This window comes from Eurosta solidaginis, chromosome 3 (genome assembly GCF_040869045.1).
Source record: "Eurosta solidaginis isolate ZX-2024a chromosome 3, ASM4086904v1, whole genome shotgun sequence".
Lineage (NCBI taxonomy): Eukaryota > Metazoa > Arthropoda > Insecta > Diptera > Tephritidae > Eurosta > Eurosta solidaginis.
Window position 1 is genome coordinate 211,246,130 of NC_090321.1, and position 17,706 is coordinate 211,263,835.

A 17,706-nucleotide genomic window follows, 5' to 3' on the forward strand; every position below is an offset into this window, starting at 1 on the left:
AGAAAGATATTTTATTTAAATATTTAAAGAAAGTGAATAAGTGAAAGCAGTAAATATTGCATGATTTTTTCATAAATATTTCGTTGGAATTTCTATTCAAATAATTTACTTTTTTTATATTTTTCTCGTTTTTTTATTTGGTTGATTTCCACTTTCGTTTTATACAAACCCAACAAGGGACGGTACATACAAACTGATTTTATTACTTGGGGTGATGGAAAAGAAAACGCAACGCGGCATGGTGTACGATTTTTTTTTAGTGAGAAAAAAAGGTAAGTGCTAATGTTGTTGTAGCAACAAACACAAACTAAATAAGCTATTGTTAAATCCTTTTGAGCTAACACATTCTAAAAGTTCTATATACACCAAGCATAGAGGTCAAAAACCTAAGTCAGATCGAACTTTATGTAAACCTCTCCCCTGCGGGTGAGAAGTGAAATATGCCCGCGATATATATAATTTGAATGACCCTATCACGCTCAATAAAAACTGTATTGTGGAGAGCAAGAAAAGGCAGTTGTGACCTGTATATAATATAACGTTTGGTGCTTGTATACAGGTTTAACCTCCTGTCCTTGGGATCGTCCCCCTAGTTGGAGATACGCGGCGGCTATGCTTTCATATCACATGTTGGCTTTTTCCATACATGCGGGTGAGCCCACTTTTGGAAAAGTTGACTTAACGAAGCTATGCAGTATCTTTTCTGCGGAAGTTGGCTATAAAATATTATCTTCGGAGTAATGCCGTTTTTGTTGTTGTAGCGATAACGACACTCCCCGAAGGCCTTTGGGAGTGTTATCGATGTTGGTGGTCCTTGCTGGATGCAGTTCCGTTACGTTCCGGTAACAAGCACCATTAAGGTACTAGCCGGACGATATAGGGAACGATTTGGTATGACCACATGCTTCCTTCTAGGCCATACCACCCTCCCACCCCTTAGATCCATAAGGAACTTGGGATCGCCAGAGCCTCGGCTGTTAAAGATACAAGATCCGCCAAGGGTACGTGAGGTTGACAATTGGGCTGGAGGGAGAAGCTATATATTTCGCTGGCAACCCCTTGAATAAATTATGTATTTTGGTCGCCTCTTACGACAAGCATAACTGCCGCGGGTATATTTTAAGCCCCAAAACCCGCTGGGGCGGTCACTCCCGATTGCACACATCAGCTTTTGAAGCAGATAGCAAAGCATTCTCTTCGGAGTAATGCGGTCTTCTTTGTCGAATAGTTGGTAATAAAGTCAATCAGCCTCTACACATATTCTTAACTAAGCATAAATATTTCAAAGATTATTCTGCGGATGGTCAAAGAAATGATTAAGATGCACACACCTAAAATGTGCTGTGTGTGATTTGGATGAAAATTTGCTTGATAAATGGATGTAAGCAGATGCCTGTAGTTTATGGATAATAATTTGATCTAGAGTAAATGTGATTAGTGGCTGGGGAACTGCCTTATCCTATGACGAACAGACATTTCAATTTGTTGTGATGTACGATATCCTGGTAATCAGAAAATGATGTTTACATCCCTTCATATTTGTATTAAAATTAAGGAATTGTATCATGTATCTGGCGGTGTCCCAAGCATTAGAACTTATGCAGCGAATTATTGATGCTTAGAGTAGAATGGTAATGCTAGTTCTGAAGGCAAATTTGCGTTGCAGACATTTGCCATTATCTTTAAATGGTAAGGAGCTTTGATAGGGTCCGTATCTAAGCAAGGTAAGATCTTGTGATTGTCCACCCGATTATAAGCTAATTTGGTACTAACAATCGTGCACTGAAGTGTTTGGGTAGGAAGCATGAAGCCGATAGTTCGGTTACTGATCATGCAATTAGATCCATATGTTTTGACAGCGTCAGGCTAAAAGCATACTAATTAGTTAACGTAGAACTTATGTCATAATCCAACTTTGATTTGCAAACAAAACTCTGACGAATTTGTGTTCAAACTCAGAGTGCTTCATTTCATATTCAAAAACTTTAAGTTTTTATTCAATTTAGCTTCTAGAAATTACAATTTAGATACATGTTTCAAAACATGCAGTTCAATATTCTGTTTTTAAATTGCAATGTTGTAAATTTGAAGAAAAAAATTTTAGTTTGAGTTTTCCGGACTGGAAACATTATTTTTCTGAGTTTTTAAATAAAAACTCTGAATTCGAACACAAATTGTGTGCCTTAAATTCGAAATGAAATTTCTAAATTTTTTAAGTTTGAATTGGAAACTTTAATGTTCTGATTATAAAAGCCAAATTCTCTAAATTTAGAAAATCTGAATTTGAATTGCAATTTTTTAAATACGTTTTAATTTTCTGAATTTAAAACGACGATTTTGAACTTGACTTGAAATTTTCTAAATTTGAAATTCTGCAATTTAAATGCGATTTTCAGAATATTGAAGTTATAGTATTCTGAATTCTAAAAGAAATTATCTGAATTTGAATTGCGGTTCTCTATGCTGACATTACGTATACGCAGTGTACCACCTGCAATGCTATGTATATATATATATGTTGTGTATACGACATGGGGTACTCATTATCATGGATATTACATACCAAAACGACTTTTAGTATTTTCTTATGATATTTCTTTCTTCATATTGTATAATCACGCTTTAACGACTTATTTTGAAAATTAGCTTTTTAAAAATTTTGTTTATCTTCTTTTATTTTGTGCTTGTTTGCTTACTCAGCAAACAAAAGCGCGCACTGAACTACAAAAACCTAGTAATTAGAACAATAGCATTTGTATGGCGCATATCTGTGCACACGCAATTACATATTTATGCGTCTGCCACGAAAATTACAAAATCAAAATATATATATACGTAAATATATGATAAAGTATGTGTTTGAGTGCGTGTGGTGTAAATTTGAAGTAGTTAAAAAGCAGCAATCGCCCAACATACCTGATGTGAATGTTGGCCATTACAACCAGCGCCAGTACAAACGCCCGTACCAGGTACCTTCAATTGTTCATGCTTGTAATCTGGCTGATAGGGCAATAGCATACGTATTTTGCCCCAACGATTGAAGAAGAGCGCTATAGCGCCTGCCCAAAACATTAAAACAATAAGAACAATACCAATCTCAACGGCACGTATCTACAATGGAAGAGGAAGGAGAAAAGCGAAGTAACAAAGAAATATTGAATAAGTAAACGTAATCAATGAATAAAATTAATTATTAAGAAATACTTTCATATTTTTTGTTGTACTTGCACTTACCGTTGGCAGTTCACGTGGCCGTTGTGACATTGTATTTGTTGTTGTTGAAGTGACATATTCACCGAAAGTACCATTACCATTTGTTGTTGCTCCGCTTGACAAGTTACCAACCGCTCCACCGGCAATACTGCCAACGCCACCACCACCTCCACTTCCAGCTGCTCCACCACCCGCAATACCAGCATTAATATTACTTTGACCACCTAGTGCCCCGGATGTTAGTCCGGGCGCATAGTCTTGCTGCGTTGATGACTTTGGCATATCTGATATTGTAATTTCCATTTAACCACAATTTTATTCAGTATTTGTTTGGTTTTTTTCAATTTGCATGTCATTTCAGTGGATATAATAGAAATCGCGTTTCATAAAAAATATTTGGAGTTGCCGTGATAGAAGGAATGAAATTACAAAAAAAAAAAAGCATAAGTTATTGACGAGTTCGATCGAAAATTCGAAAACTAGGTTATTATTGCCTTCATTATTACTACAAGCGTACTTCTTTGCTGATAAAATCAAATATATTAATTGTCGTGTTATAGAGTATGCAGTAAAAAAATTGGGTACATATTCGTAGCCTGTGTTGAAGAATATTTAATAGAATATTCTTTTTTTATAAGGCAGATAGGTTTCTGAAGATTACTATGTAGAGGTTGGTTAACGCAATGTTTATAGGCAGCCGTGAAGTTGTAGGATTGGAGATCAAAAACCCATTTTTTTATTATGAAGCTACTAACATTAAAAATTTTATTTCTATTATACCAAAAGACAACACCTTAAACTATAGTAAACAGAAACCCCTGTAGCATTCGCTAAGCTGAACTCATTCCTGAATTATTCTGCTTGCTCAGCGGTGACTAAAAAACTAGATTCAGCAAATATGCTCATACTCCTCAAACTTTACGCGAGCTACTGCAGCTTATATTAACCTCTCGGAGAACTGGTCTCGTGAAACTGTCACTAAGTGAGTTTTACGAAAGCTTAAAAGGTTCTAATCTCCTTCCCTCAAAAGGCCAGTTTTGGGCCTCCGCTATTAAACGAGATAAGTCTGAAGCTTTCAAGGGGAACCAAATATTTGAGAATTGTTTTAAAAAGTAAATTGGATTAGATGAAGTATGTCGAGGGAAGATTTAGAAAGACTAAAACTACTCTTTATGTTTTTGCAGTAGCCGTGGGTAAAATGTTGGGTTTAACCCACACATAATGCCCATCATATTCTACGACATATGGGTTTAAAGGTCTGTATAAGGAGCTCCAAGCGAATTACAATGTAGTTAAACTGAGTGTATTTTTGTCCTGAATCGAAACAAAGTTCGTCATTTCAGTATTGTGGTAACCCATAGCGAAAACAAATTCGCTATAAGAATCTCAAAGAGACAGGAATGTGGCGATATATCACTTCTAGCCCCTGAATCCATGATCGGCTTCAGGAACAACTCAAAGTTTAAAGGCAGTTTGAATAGCGGCATATATTTCAAAGATCTTTCGCTCACCACAGGTGAAAGGCTGTTGAGCTATGGAAGTGTCGTAAAGGCTGAACTAAAAGTCATAAAGTAGGCCTCTCGATGGCTAAACCTTTGGTCCGTGGTTTTTTACGAACAAGCCTATCGACGCTAATGAGCGGTGATGTGGCTTCGGAATCATAGTGGTGTATTTCTCCAAGAGATCTATTGTCAGAGCCTTCCGAACTAAGTTCCTAATTACTGTTATTGGGAATACTAAGGGAGTTCTGTTTGAAGCTCACGGCGTTGCAGCTGTAGCAAGGCCGTTTAAAACTCGCTCAAAGGACATTAGACGCCCCAATTAATTTGGGGAAAATTAAAAGCAGACAGGAGTTATGGGGCTGCAAAATTTCTAAAATCATTAGCAAAGCCTACGATGTTAGAATCACAAGGTGCTCATATCTCTGAAGAGAGAATACGATGGGCATACTAACTGGAAATTGCTTTCTGGTGTTTCATACTTCTAAGTTAGGTCTCGTCAGCAACAGCAGGTATCCTACACAGTGCGAGCTGCAGCAAAAAACTTCTGAGCACGTTCTGTATTCGTGTTCTGCGCTCGGCAGATCAAACCTCCAGTTATTAGGGGCGGCAGAGTTGCCAGATCTCGAGGCAGCAATTAAGCTAGGTCCTAGAAAATTTCTAGTATTTGCAAAGAGGACAGATTTATTCTATGACATAAGTCTTGGTATCTGATTGCGGCTCCTCCGTTTGGTCGTGAAACAAATTCTGGTAACACTATGGATATATTCAGTATATGTAAGGTCTTTATTGACCAATCCTTCTTTGGTAGGGCCATCAAGTCACGTTTCAATAGCCCATGGTATGTACGTGATGACATTTCTTGAATAGAAGATATTACAAGAACAACCAAAGTTTGATCCGTAAACCGAAGTCCATCGGCAAATATTAATTCCATATGACTTTGAGGAAGATACATTTTCAGACTGGATTTCTTTAACTTGACGAAAGCCATTCACGTCAAGGTGGGAGAAACTTCTAACTTCTCCTCCAATGACTTAAGATGATGACATTTGCATTTATCATAAATATTTTTAAAAATGTTGGAATACCCTGAATATCTCAATATATGCAGCAGGTTTCTTGATAGGAAATGGCGGCTTCGCAGAATGCCTGATGTAGCTAGAAGTCCCGAGAAATAGCTTCACACTCTAGATATCTAGATGAATCAGTCGGAAGCAAAAATGGTGGAAGGAATACGTATGAAACCATTTACCGCATACAATTCCTTTCATGTTAAATATTACCACGACTGTATTTGCAATTTACTATCTAAACAATTCCTAAGGGCATTGGCCACCAGGACGTATGAGTAATCAAATCCTGTTGGTTGAATGAATCACATGAATAATGAATATTTGACATTAAATTGATTTTAATGTATTGTGGTTTATTTTGTGGGTTTTATTAATTTCCACAAGCCATAAAAATCTACTAATATAATAGGGAGGTCCGAGAAAAATCAAATTAACAATTTTTTTTAGTCTCAACCCTTCAAACGGTAGTTCTAAATAAGTTGAATTTTATTTTGAATTTTGATCTCGATTGCAGACGGTTAGACGTGTGCAATAGTTTGGTTAATAAACATATTTTTTTTTACTTAATACCCAAATTGATAACGATGATTGAAGGTATCACAAATAAATTTTGGTCTAGACTTAAGACAATTACGGCGAGTCGCGCAGGGATTAAAGTTCAGACTACGCTATTAAGATGTTAAGGTGTGTCTTCCAATCGGGACCAAAATTGATATGTTTTATCTGTGATCTTGATATTACAATTTGTAGAAGTAACACTGACAGAAAATCATTCATTTCGTTTTTAGGGACCACCCTAATATATCTTATAAACATATATATACACAAATCGGATACTTACACGTCACAAACGTCTATACATACCTACTTAGTATAAATTAAAATATTATCAGTTGAATAAATATTTACCTAATGTACGAAATATTATCTGTCTACTTCGATATTTCTTGCCAAGCCAAACTGCTGTCACTGCTATTGAATATTGCGTGCTGGGCGATAGACGATCCAAAATTATTGCCTCGCTATTACCGGCGACATCCTGAACAACCCTGTAACTTAAATTAATTCAATTACCACTCTATGCCATCAACTACAAGCACTACAAACTAACAAAAGTATGAAAACAAAACAAAAATATTAGAAGACAAAAGTGTAGGTCAGCACAAGCAAGCCACTAAGATAGTAAGTGGAATGAGAAGTAGCAAAGCCAAAAGCAAAAACAAAGAAAATCTAAAGAGAGCAAAAACAGTTATATACATTGAATTTAATTAAGTTTAAGTATAGACAAATATTTATGTATACACATACGGTTAGGTGAGAGACAGAAATGGCAAAATGAGCTTAATATACTGGATAAGTACGTTGATCTGAAAACTAAGATTTATGTACTTCTACCATGGTTTATTATTGTAGTTGTTTACTCGGCAATAAATTAGCTATTTTTTGTTTGTTTGTGCAAATATTTTTTATCTGCGTTTAATTAATGAGACGTGCTCATAATTGTTTTTGTTATTTCGATTAGAGAAAATTTGCAAAGTTTACAAACGGCGATGTTTACTGGGACATGTTTCTGAATTTATCAGCTAGCTTCTCGGGAGCTGAGTATTGAACTCGAAATCTCCAACATTCATACTTAATATTAATGTAAAAGTAGCTGCCTTTAACCACTCAGCCAAATGAATGCCCCGCGGCTCGCTTTGCAATTGGTTTCTAGGTTTTGCCGTTTTGTTGCTATTCCTTTATTCACCATTTAGGTACATACAAATTCTATATGTTTTTTAATCCCAATTGTGTGGAATAATTATAGGCGCGCTCAAGAGCTTAGTAACATTGGATTTTTATAGTAGTGCTTTTATAAGCACTGTTTACTATTATATCAACATTATTATCTGTATTTAGTTAGTGAGACATGCTCATATTGCTACATACAATTGCTTTTGTTATTGATATTAGAGAAAAAAATATTAAATATTTTTTGCTCCGGCGTTTGGCAGCCCAACGAATTAAAGGCATAATAAAGAAAGATTTAAAGAGTAGAAATAAACCAAATCAAAAGAAAATCCGAAAAAACATGAAGATAGTTATTTTGGTGATTCTGCTGGTTGTGGTGATATTGTTCAGGACTGCCCATATCCGCAATATTTGAGAACGTTTGTTACGGTAAAGAAACCAAACAACAATAGCGAAGACGAAGTCGAAAATTAAAATGAAAAAGTGTCCTTGAATATTCCGGTACTCGTATGCGAAACTGGGTCTCGTTTCATTAGTTTTCTTTATAGCTAGGGTTAAGGGTTACGGGTACATTTGGAGTAGGAGTAAAATTTTAAGTTAAAAATGTGGTTGCGTGTTTGGTTCTGCGTACGGTGATGACTACAGTTATAAATACAGTTACAATGCGTGCTTGATGGTTTATTTTACTTGTCGGTTGCAGTTAAATACGTAAGTGTGAGGCGCGATATACTCCGAAGAGATTTTAGGCCGAGCTTCTCTTCCAATTTGCGTCGTTCTCCCTTTTAATACCCTCGGAGTGTTTGCCAAACCACTGCGGATGGACGACCGCACTTAAAAAAACTTACATCTCATTGAAAAAACTTGTTTCCAAAGTTTTGATGTTGCTTTACACGTGGTATGAACAGAGAATCTTCGGCACGCTACCACCACACCACGGCGGCCACAGTTACGGTTACTGCCACAATTATTGTCAATATCACAGTTACCTGTTTAGCCATACAGTTGTAGATGTACGCATGATTTTTGATGTCTAAGCATCTTAGCTCACGGTAAGAAAAAATTCAGAATGTAAGCGTAAGGTAGTTTCAAGTGTAGGCGTAATAATTTGATGTCAAATGCTGTATGGGAAAATGCAGAATGTAATTGAAGGCAAAATTTGTGACATTGCTGAAAGAAAACAAAAGGAAGACGAAGCCTAAGCTGAAACTGAACAGCTCGTTATTGATTTGCTATCGAAGTGTTATCAGTTTGTTTTTAAGACCAGCCGTTACCAACTATGCATCAGATTGTCATTAACTAGTTACGGACATATTATTTATTAGTTTTAGACGAGTTAACGGTTTGTTATCAATGTGTTATCCGCTTGTTATCGGAGAGGTATCGGCGAGTTATCGATTTGTTATCGAAGTGTTATTTTTTATATATTTGTTGTAGGTTTTTATCGACGGTTTATTGATTATTTAGCAACGAGTTGTCGTAAAGCTAACGATTTTTTAAAGAACTGTTATTGATTTGTAATCAAGAATATACCGATTTGTTATCGAAAATTTATCGATTGGTTATCAATTGTTATCGAGGAGTAATCGGTTCATAATATGCATGTTATAAATTTGTTATCGTTTTGTTATCGACAAGTTATCGTTTTTATCGACAGCTCATCAGTATGTAATCAAGCAGATACCAATAGCACTTCAAAAAAGCAAATAAATTTACTTTTTAAGGGTGCCGAGAGCATTTTGAAAAGAAGACGAATAAACAATGACGAAGTCTGCACTCTTCCCTACATTTCATTACCTGCTTTGCACATTACAGTATACAATTCAGATTTCATAGTGCAAATGTTCTAAGAAATAGGGCAAAGTATTTTTTTTTTTTTTAACTAGCACACCAGGCACACGTTGTTGTGCCCTGAATTTTAAAAGTTCACCTTCCTTCCCTATATCACTCTTAATATCATCGAATATACTACTATTTCTCCCTTTTATTCCTGCCTATTTTTCCCTTTATCTCCACTCCTTGCTCACCCTAATATTAATTTACAATAGTTTGAGGTAAACATATTCGGGGTTTCAACAAAATGAGCCTTATATCGCCTGTGGCATGCCATCGGCCTGACAATTGAGCCCTGACAATTTTGTGAAGATCGGTTGAGTTGAGCCTAAAGAACACACACACATTAATTTTTATACTCAGCATGCTTGACACAAAGTTACGGTTATAGTAATGGGTATAGCAACGGTTACTTTTATCGTCACAATAAGGTAACAGTTACGGTTTCAGTAACGAATACATTCACGGTTACAGCTACGATTGCAGACACGATTGCAGACCCGGCAGACATTGCTCTGCCCTGGCTTTAGTCTATCTGCATAACCTTTTAGCAGTTTTTACTTATTACTCGCCCTTCCCCTCCCTCCCCCTTTTCCTTATCCTTCTATCCATTCCTTCCTCTGCGTTTCTCCTTTTCAGCGTCTCATTCTCCCTTACCATCTTTTCGCTCACTTCTTTTCCGCTCCATCTATCTTTGTCTAACTCTATCTCTTTCTCCTTCCATCTTTTCTTTTCTCTCTAGTTCTTCTTGTTCTTCTCCATCCCTTTTCCCAGTCCTAGTCTCAATTCCAGTCCCAGTACCAGTCTCAGTGCCGCTGACAGTCCCAGTCCCAGTCCCAGTCCCAATCCCAGTCCCATTCCCACTCCCACTCCTAGTACCAGTCTCAGTCCCAGTCCCAGTCCCAGTCCCAGTCCCAGTCCCAGTCCCAAGCCCAGTCCCAGTCATTGTCTTAGTCCAAGTCCCTTCCCAGCCCTAGCTGGTCCCTGATCTATTTTCCGAAAAAAGTGCCATAAATACTAATCTAGGCAAAGTGCTACCTATATAAAAAATGTTAGGCAAATCGAACTGTGAATAGAATTTGTTCGAGCAGATCGGTGCCTAGTCCATTTCCCGGAAAGAAACTTCACAGGAACGCTATCCTATATTTCAATTTGAATTAAACTGCACACAACGAACAAGATTATGGTTATGAAAATAGTTCCGGACAATATGTTAGCCGCCATTCTTATACACTACAGTCTAGTACCACATTTCCTATGGGGAAACTTCACAGCCAACACTAACACATTGATACGAGTAATCATAGAAACAACATTTGACAAAAAGTGATAAAGTTTATTAGAAAAGTCAAAACAAAAAAGCAACAAAATTAACCCCACAGGTTATCAGTGGTCAGCGTCATATTACACAAGTAACTGGAAACTTTTACAAATAATAACCCCTGTGAAGCATAACAGCATACACTAGATAAATAAAATACGACCGAATAACACTGAAAGTGAAACGTGTCTGTAGGGGTTATTCAAATAAAAAAGTAACACGAATTTAATAAAAACGACTCAATGACCATAAGAAGTAAGTGAAGCATGAGAGGCGATGCTCAATGATGGAGAAAAAGTTTTTGCTGTCAACACAGACTTGTGGCCAATTGATAGTCGCTGTGGTTTGCTGTTTGTGCTTCAAAACCTCCAGCAGTTTTCAAAAGCATCCAAATTCCCATCCAAGACACGGCCTCGGTTTAGTTAGGCCAATGGATGAAAGAAAGTATAAAGTGTTAACTTAATGAGAAAAGCTTCTTTTTAATTTTCAATAGCAATAAGTTTTTATAATTTGTTTAGCGTTTTTTTTTGCGCTTTGAAGTTTTCTGTTTCTTGCGTTTAAGATGGATTTGTCAAAGGCGCTGTTGCTGTGGTTGTGAACTCTTAGTAGCAAACGAAATCGCAATTGCACTATGCAATTAAGTCTTAGAAGTACAAAAAAGAAAAAGAAATTGTAAAATAAATAAAAACCCTTTAAATCTTGACGCTTAGTTGAAGGAAAATAGCAAACAAGAATTAATTTCAAAATTTTATTACCGTTTAAGCTGTGAGGGATTAGGTGTGATTGTAGCAGTAATAATAAAACTTTAATAGCAAATTCGTTATTAAGAAATTTCTAAGTATCTTTATGTTCACACTTAATTTAGATGAGGGAATAATTGCAGTCATTAACAATGAGCTAGACAGATATAGCTTTGCTGTGTTAATAAATTAATTCTAAGTAGAAATTTTGGAGTTCTGCTTACAATGGGCAATCTTTTTGTTAGACAATTAAAACGAAATGCGACTTCCAGCAAAGATAGCCACAGAATATGAGGAACGAAGAAAAAAATATATAAAGACGACCATATTCGAGAATCCGATGCGCACAAAATCGAGTTGCACAAAACCTCTCGTTGACGCCCTTTGGTTTTCCCGAACAATGGAAAATGGCAAAGATATTTCCACTACTAAAGCCTGGAAAATCATCTAACGAAAATGAGTCTTATAGATCGATATCACTCCTCTCAACAGTAGCGAAGAAATTGGCAATCGCACTCATTTCACTGCGAATATTCGCTTAACACACATCAATTATGGACTAAACCTGAAAAAAACAATTATTGGGCGGTGCTCGTGGCACTTGACCTTTCAAAAACTTTTGGCAAAGTCAACCACGGCACGCTGCGATAAGACATAAAAGTTTAACCTTACCTCTTGTCTAAAAAGATGTGTTGCAAATCATCTGAATGGTCGAAAAGCATCAGTTCAATAGCACGAAACATCAAAACATAGAAGAATAAAACAGGAGGTGCCACAGGGCTGGTTTAATCTCTACATGTCAAAACTGTTTTTCTAACCAGAAGGAGTGACTGTCCTTTCAAAGCAGATGACTGCATGATAATGACAACAGAGCCTGGTCCTCCAATAGACAGACTAGTCTCTAGAATAAATACCCATCTCCCCAGTCTTTATGGTTTCTTGGTCTCGTGCGATCTCGTACAAAAGCAAAATAAATATAAGGAGCGATAACCGCCGAAGAGATTTTAGGCCGAGCTCCTTTTTTAAATTTACTACAAATTGGCGGAACGGACCTACTTGTTTTATGCCGACTCCGAACGGCATCTGCAAGGCACATGAGTTTTCACTGAAAAGCTTTTCATAGCAGAAATACACTTGGAGTGTTTGCAAAATCCCGAGGGGCAACCCCGCCCAAAACAACTTTTTTCTAATTGAACAAACTTGATTTTAAACTTTTGATGTTGGATTGCCCGAAACTTGAACACAGGATCTTCGGTGTGGTGGGCGGAGCACTCTACCATCTTACCACGGTGGCTGACCGGATTATGAGGGCCGTCAACGTTTTGTTGTTGTAGTACAGACTTCACCTGTCTGGTTTTCGTCATGCTTATTGTCTATGTTATACGTGAAGCGTAGTTTAGGCAAATACGTGAAACTTGTGACGCGTGCGCCGATCTCCATGTAAATACATGTGTACGGTATCAAAGCTTGTGAATGCCGGCATCGAATACGGTCTTATGATGTTACGCTTCGTTTGTGAGTGCCTTAGTATTGCAGTTAAGTCTGGTCGACTATAGGCCTTATCAGATCATTTTTACATGAAAGAGGCTTACTAATATATATATAATTACATTCGCACAATAATTGGATGTAAGCAATTTGATTTACTAAAGTTATTTCCCAAATTTAATTAAAGGGACACACTTACATGTAAACACATACAAAAATATCTGCCATAAAGTTTTTTCCTCATAAGAGGCAGATTTTATTTAATCCAAAAGCTTAAAATATAAAACGGATACTCCGACCTTGTTGGGGCTAAAGAAGTCATTAATTAGTACTATGTCCTGACAGTTCATTTAAGGGTTACGGGTTGCGGAGATACCGAAATTTAGTAAGTTTCTGGGAGTATTTCAAGGTATTTTATATTTTGCTCTCTTACGACCAAGAAAACTTAGTGATTCGCGGTAACGTAGGATTCAATGATCCTAGCGCAATGAAAGGGACTTTTTTATTCTAGCCAACTTGATATCAGAGATGCTATTTGGCAGTACCACGCTTTATTTGGTGGTTATATTGTATGATGGCCCTAAAAACAAGTTTTCTCTACAAAGCCTGTACGGCACGTGTCCACGATTTATAATCGACAAACTCGTCTTCGAAACCCGTAAGTTTTTGGACATAGTCGAGAAGGCAACTTATTTGATGCAGTGGCCGGAGAAAAAGTTTTTTATGCTTAACACATTAATAGTAATGTCCGTTCTTTTGTGTTTGTTTGATTTAGTGGCTATGTATCCCAATCTTTGGTTCTTGAACAAATGGAAACAAGTTACGCTTGCTAATTTCACTAAGCCTTTTTTATTTGCTCGGGCGCCATTCATAAGCTCGAATATGTTTTGAAATGATTTTCCGCCATTCCTTGCTTACTTTTTTTCGGACCTTGTGTGATAAAGAAAAAATAAATACTTGCCGCTATTTACCTTCGAGGATATGCCATAGAAAATGTAGCCAGACTGCTCCAGGACAGTGCGGTTCTACTTACCAATGTCGTTGTCGACAGCCAGGCCGCTTTGAAGTCACTATAATAAGAGTAAGTAATAAGGAATAAGAGAACATGGCAACGAATTTGCTGTGCACCAGCCGGGATGATTGCGAGGTCCTAAAACCCGTATGGCCATTTTTGATTAGGAAAGGAATTAAGCAGCTTCCATCTCAAGCCAAATAAATCTGCAGTGAGAGTACTTGAGGTTATTACCACACGCCATTACGCTATTACACCGAAACTCACTTTCACCACCAATGCTTAGGAGTGCAAAGAAAACAACTCAGTTTTTTGGCGCACGGCTTTGCGGTAGTCTGGCAGAAGTAGGAACGGTAGAACTTTCGCTCCTTAAATACGACAAAGAAAGCAAGTTGCTTTTTGAGGACGCATGTGCCGCCATCTGGCACCCATTAACCGCTTTCACAATGGAAATATCCGCGAGAAGAAGAGCGGGAAACTCCCACGCACGTCCCCTTAATCGAAACGAACGTACCTGCGGAGATAATAAGGCGTCGTGCTTATTTTAATTTTTCCTACTGATTGGCGACACGGTACCTATACATTTTATGCCGACTCCGAATAAGAGCTTTAAAGTAAATGAATTTTCAATAAAAAGGCAGAAATACGCTCGGAGTGCTTGCCAAATCACTGCCGAGGAGCTACTCCGTTTAGAAAAACAGCTTTCTATTCAAAAAACTGTTTTCTAAGTTCTTTGATGTCGCTTTGCCCGAGACTCGATTCCAGAACCTTCGGTGTGGGTGGCGAAGCAGCAGCCACATAAAATAAAGGTTAAATAAGCTACATAAGTATAACTACTAAGAGGACCACAAAGGGGCGATGCTATAGTTTCGAATATGACAGATTTCACCATCATAACCGCCCAGGAAAATTTTAGCTGGTGCGTAACATATATCGTAAACTATCCCTTTTGACAATTGACGTCTACCAAAGCAGCGTGTGGTTTTAAGTCTCCCTACGCCTTTCCCAACCAGATATGTGTGGCGGTAGGAATGCTTCCAAAATTGGAGTAAATTGTTTTAATGTCATAACATAATTTTACCTACGAAGTTATTGTGCTTTGATCCATTGGACAGCGTTTCTTTTCAGAGAGAAGCTCATACAGCTAATTTTTAATCCGCCTTCATTCGTCTTACGGAAAACTTTTCTTTCGAATACTTCAAGATACTGCTAATTTTTTTTCGACACCGTTGACGACTTTAAGAGTTGCATCAGAACAGTTATGACGAAAGACTTACGACTAATCTCTAAAATTTCTTCTTCTTTTGGCAAAACCTGCATAGTCAAATATCAAGTGACTCGACGATGAGACCTATTCATCTTACTTGCAGCATGACGTACCGCATGGACTTCTATAGGACAGGGACCCGTAAGAGCCCAAATCATATTTCATACTTTTCATATATCTTTATTAAGTCAAATGGAAACAACATTACTGACTAGATTACAGGTTAACTTAGTACTAGTTTAACAATTTTAAAGTGAGGTTTAAGTACCTAGATAATTAATAAGACTTAATGTGTGCCTAATAGAGGCCTTGGCATTACAAAGTCCACATCAAGGTTTCTGGATAGGCTATTCAATTCTACAAGTTCTCTTAGAAGAGGTGCAATACTGAAGTAATTCGAACGCAGCACTTCAACTCGGAATGTACTGTGAAGCGGAGAGCTCTATTAGGGACATTGAAAGTCAACTGCCCAAGTAGTTCTGAATAGTCAATGGCACTGGGTATTATGTCAAAAATAAACATGTTTTGAACAAAAGGCCTAACTTCAATGGCAATGTGTCTATCATTGTATGATGACAGGGGATTAACAAAGTTTAGAGGTTGAAGAGTAAAACGTATGAACTTGTAGTGAATTCTTTCAATTCTTAAAGAGTGTGAAGAGTATATGGGATTCCTGATTACTGAAACATACTCAAGCTTTGAAAGCACTAAGGCATTGTATAGGATTTTCTTGGTATATGTGTCCTTGAAATCATTAGCAAATCGTCGCAAGAAAACTAAGTTGGTATAAGCCCTTGGTATGAGAAAGTTTACATGATTACCAAAAGTAAAAGTTGAGTCAAAAATTACGCCAAGATCGCGAAACTCATTAACTGATGCAAAAGTTACATTTGAAATCGAAGACACGAATGAAAACACATTCATAGACTTAGTATACGTTATGTGACAGTATTTACTAATATTGACTGGCAGATTATTTTGAAAGGCACAATTATGATTAGCAGTCAGATCTTCTTACAGACGCACTGCTTCAGAAGTAAAGGAGATCCTCCGAAAGAGTTTTAAGTGTTGAGCATAAAGAAAATAATTCGAATTGTTTATGCATTAACCAACATTATTAATAAACATTAAGAACAAAATAGGACCAAGGATGCTACATTGTGGTACAGACGAGGTTGTTGAGAATTCATAAGACTTAGTTTTCTCGACTTCAATACTCTAATTATAAGTGAGCCTTAGTGAATACAATTATTTCGGCACACTGTCTGCTACATACTTGATCCTGATAATTTCACGAGGAAGTGTTTTCCACGCATTTCTTCGCTGGTTCAATGCCCATTTGTGAAAGAGCGTTCTACAGGACGAAAGCAAAACTCCGAGTTCCCTACCAACGAACGAGCTTGGTTAATTAGTTAGGCAATTTGTGAGAAAGCTAATGCTATGTTCAAACAGAAAAATAAATTGAGGCAATATCAATTCAAATTGAGTGGTGTTCATACAACTCAATTTAGCTTACACAATAGTAATTTGATGGCCGGTTGGCTCATCTCTACAGCAACAACATACCTGTGTTCAGAATGTCAAAATGTGCGTGTTGGAATTAGGTGAATGGGATGGAATGAAAACATAAAACTTTAAAATTTTTGTGTGTTGTAAGATAATGTGTTTAATGTTTTGGTTTCATTTTGAGTTTGCCATCCTCTTTTGACAATTCCTACTCCAGTGAAATGAAAAAAATAATATCAGCTGATGAGATGAGCCAACCATATAGTTGAGCCATGCGCAGCTGACGTTTAAATCTACTCAATAAACACACTTTACAAGGTTGTATTTACAGTTTGAAACAATTTATTACGCAATTTTTTTTAAATTGGCAATTTGTTATTACAATTTATTATATGATAAATTGCGTAATAAATTGCCCAAATGGTATAAATTGCCAATATGGCGTGTGTTTGTACCTAGTATAACAGCTATTTGATTTGACTTTGGAGTAAAAAGACATTTCATGCATAAACGCATACATGTTCATGCATTGAGAATCTAATTTCCTTAAATTGACTCAAACGAGTTGCACGCTTCTTTAAACTCGATGAAAAAGTAAATAAATTTTTAAATTGAGTTAATTAACTTTTTTTAAACTAAATCACAATGGGCAAGTTCAAGTGCTGCTGTTATGAAAAATAGTCTGAGTTCGTCCAGTTTGTGTGGGTTTAGCTTAGTTTAGTATACACATGTGAAAGTATTCTATTCAGATTTTAGCCGCATTAACGAGTTCTAATACCCAAAAGTCATTTTTGAAATCATCAGCGGACCTAATACTGATGGCCTTTGTTTACGTTCACAACAACAAAACTCAAAGGTTTGCCACGAGTTATAAGCTTTTAAAAGCGTTGGGTATTTGAAAGAGGCACGGGCCTATCGATAGCAATCCCTAAGGGCTAATCGGATACATCAGCGCACGCAAATTACTTGCACGAGCAGCCTATGGCCACACAATTCAAACTAACATTTGCATCTTAACACTTA

General features: G+C 36.9%; 1 protein-coding gene across 1 annotated transcript in view; it reads right to left on the bottom strand.

The window, feature by feature from the left end:
• The window catches only part of LOC137246090 (uncharacterized), a 39,254-nt gene extending 23,919 nt beyond the window's left edge, over nucleotides 1–15,335 (bottom strand). Inside the window, exons 1-5 of the mRNA XM_067777185.1 lie at nucleotides 15,275–15,335; nucleotides 13,932–13,968; nucleotides 6,698–6,843; nucleotides 3,235–3,497; nucleotides 2,917–3,111 (exon numbers count right to left, since the gene is read on the bottom strand). Coding sequence (XP_067633286.1) covers nucleotides 2,917–3,111; nucleotides 3,235–3,497; nucleotides 6,698–6,843; nucleotides 13,932–13,968; nucleotides 15,275–15,335 — 702 coding nt within the window. The remainder of the gene's footprint in view (nucleotides 1–2,916; nucleotides 3,112–3,234; nucleotides 3,498–6,697; nucleotides 6,844–13,931; nucleotides 13,969–15,274) is intronic.
• Nucleotides 15,336–17,706: the final 2,371 nt, after the last annotated feature.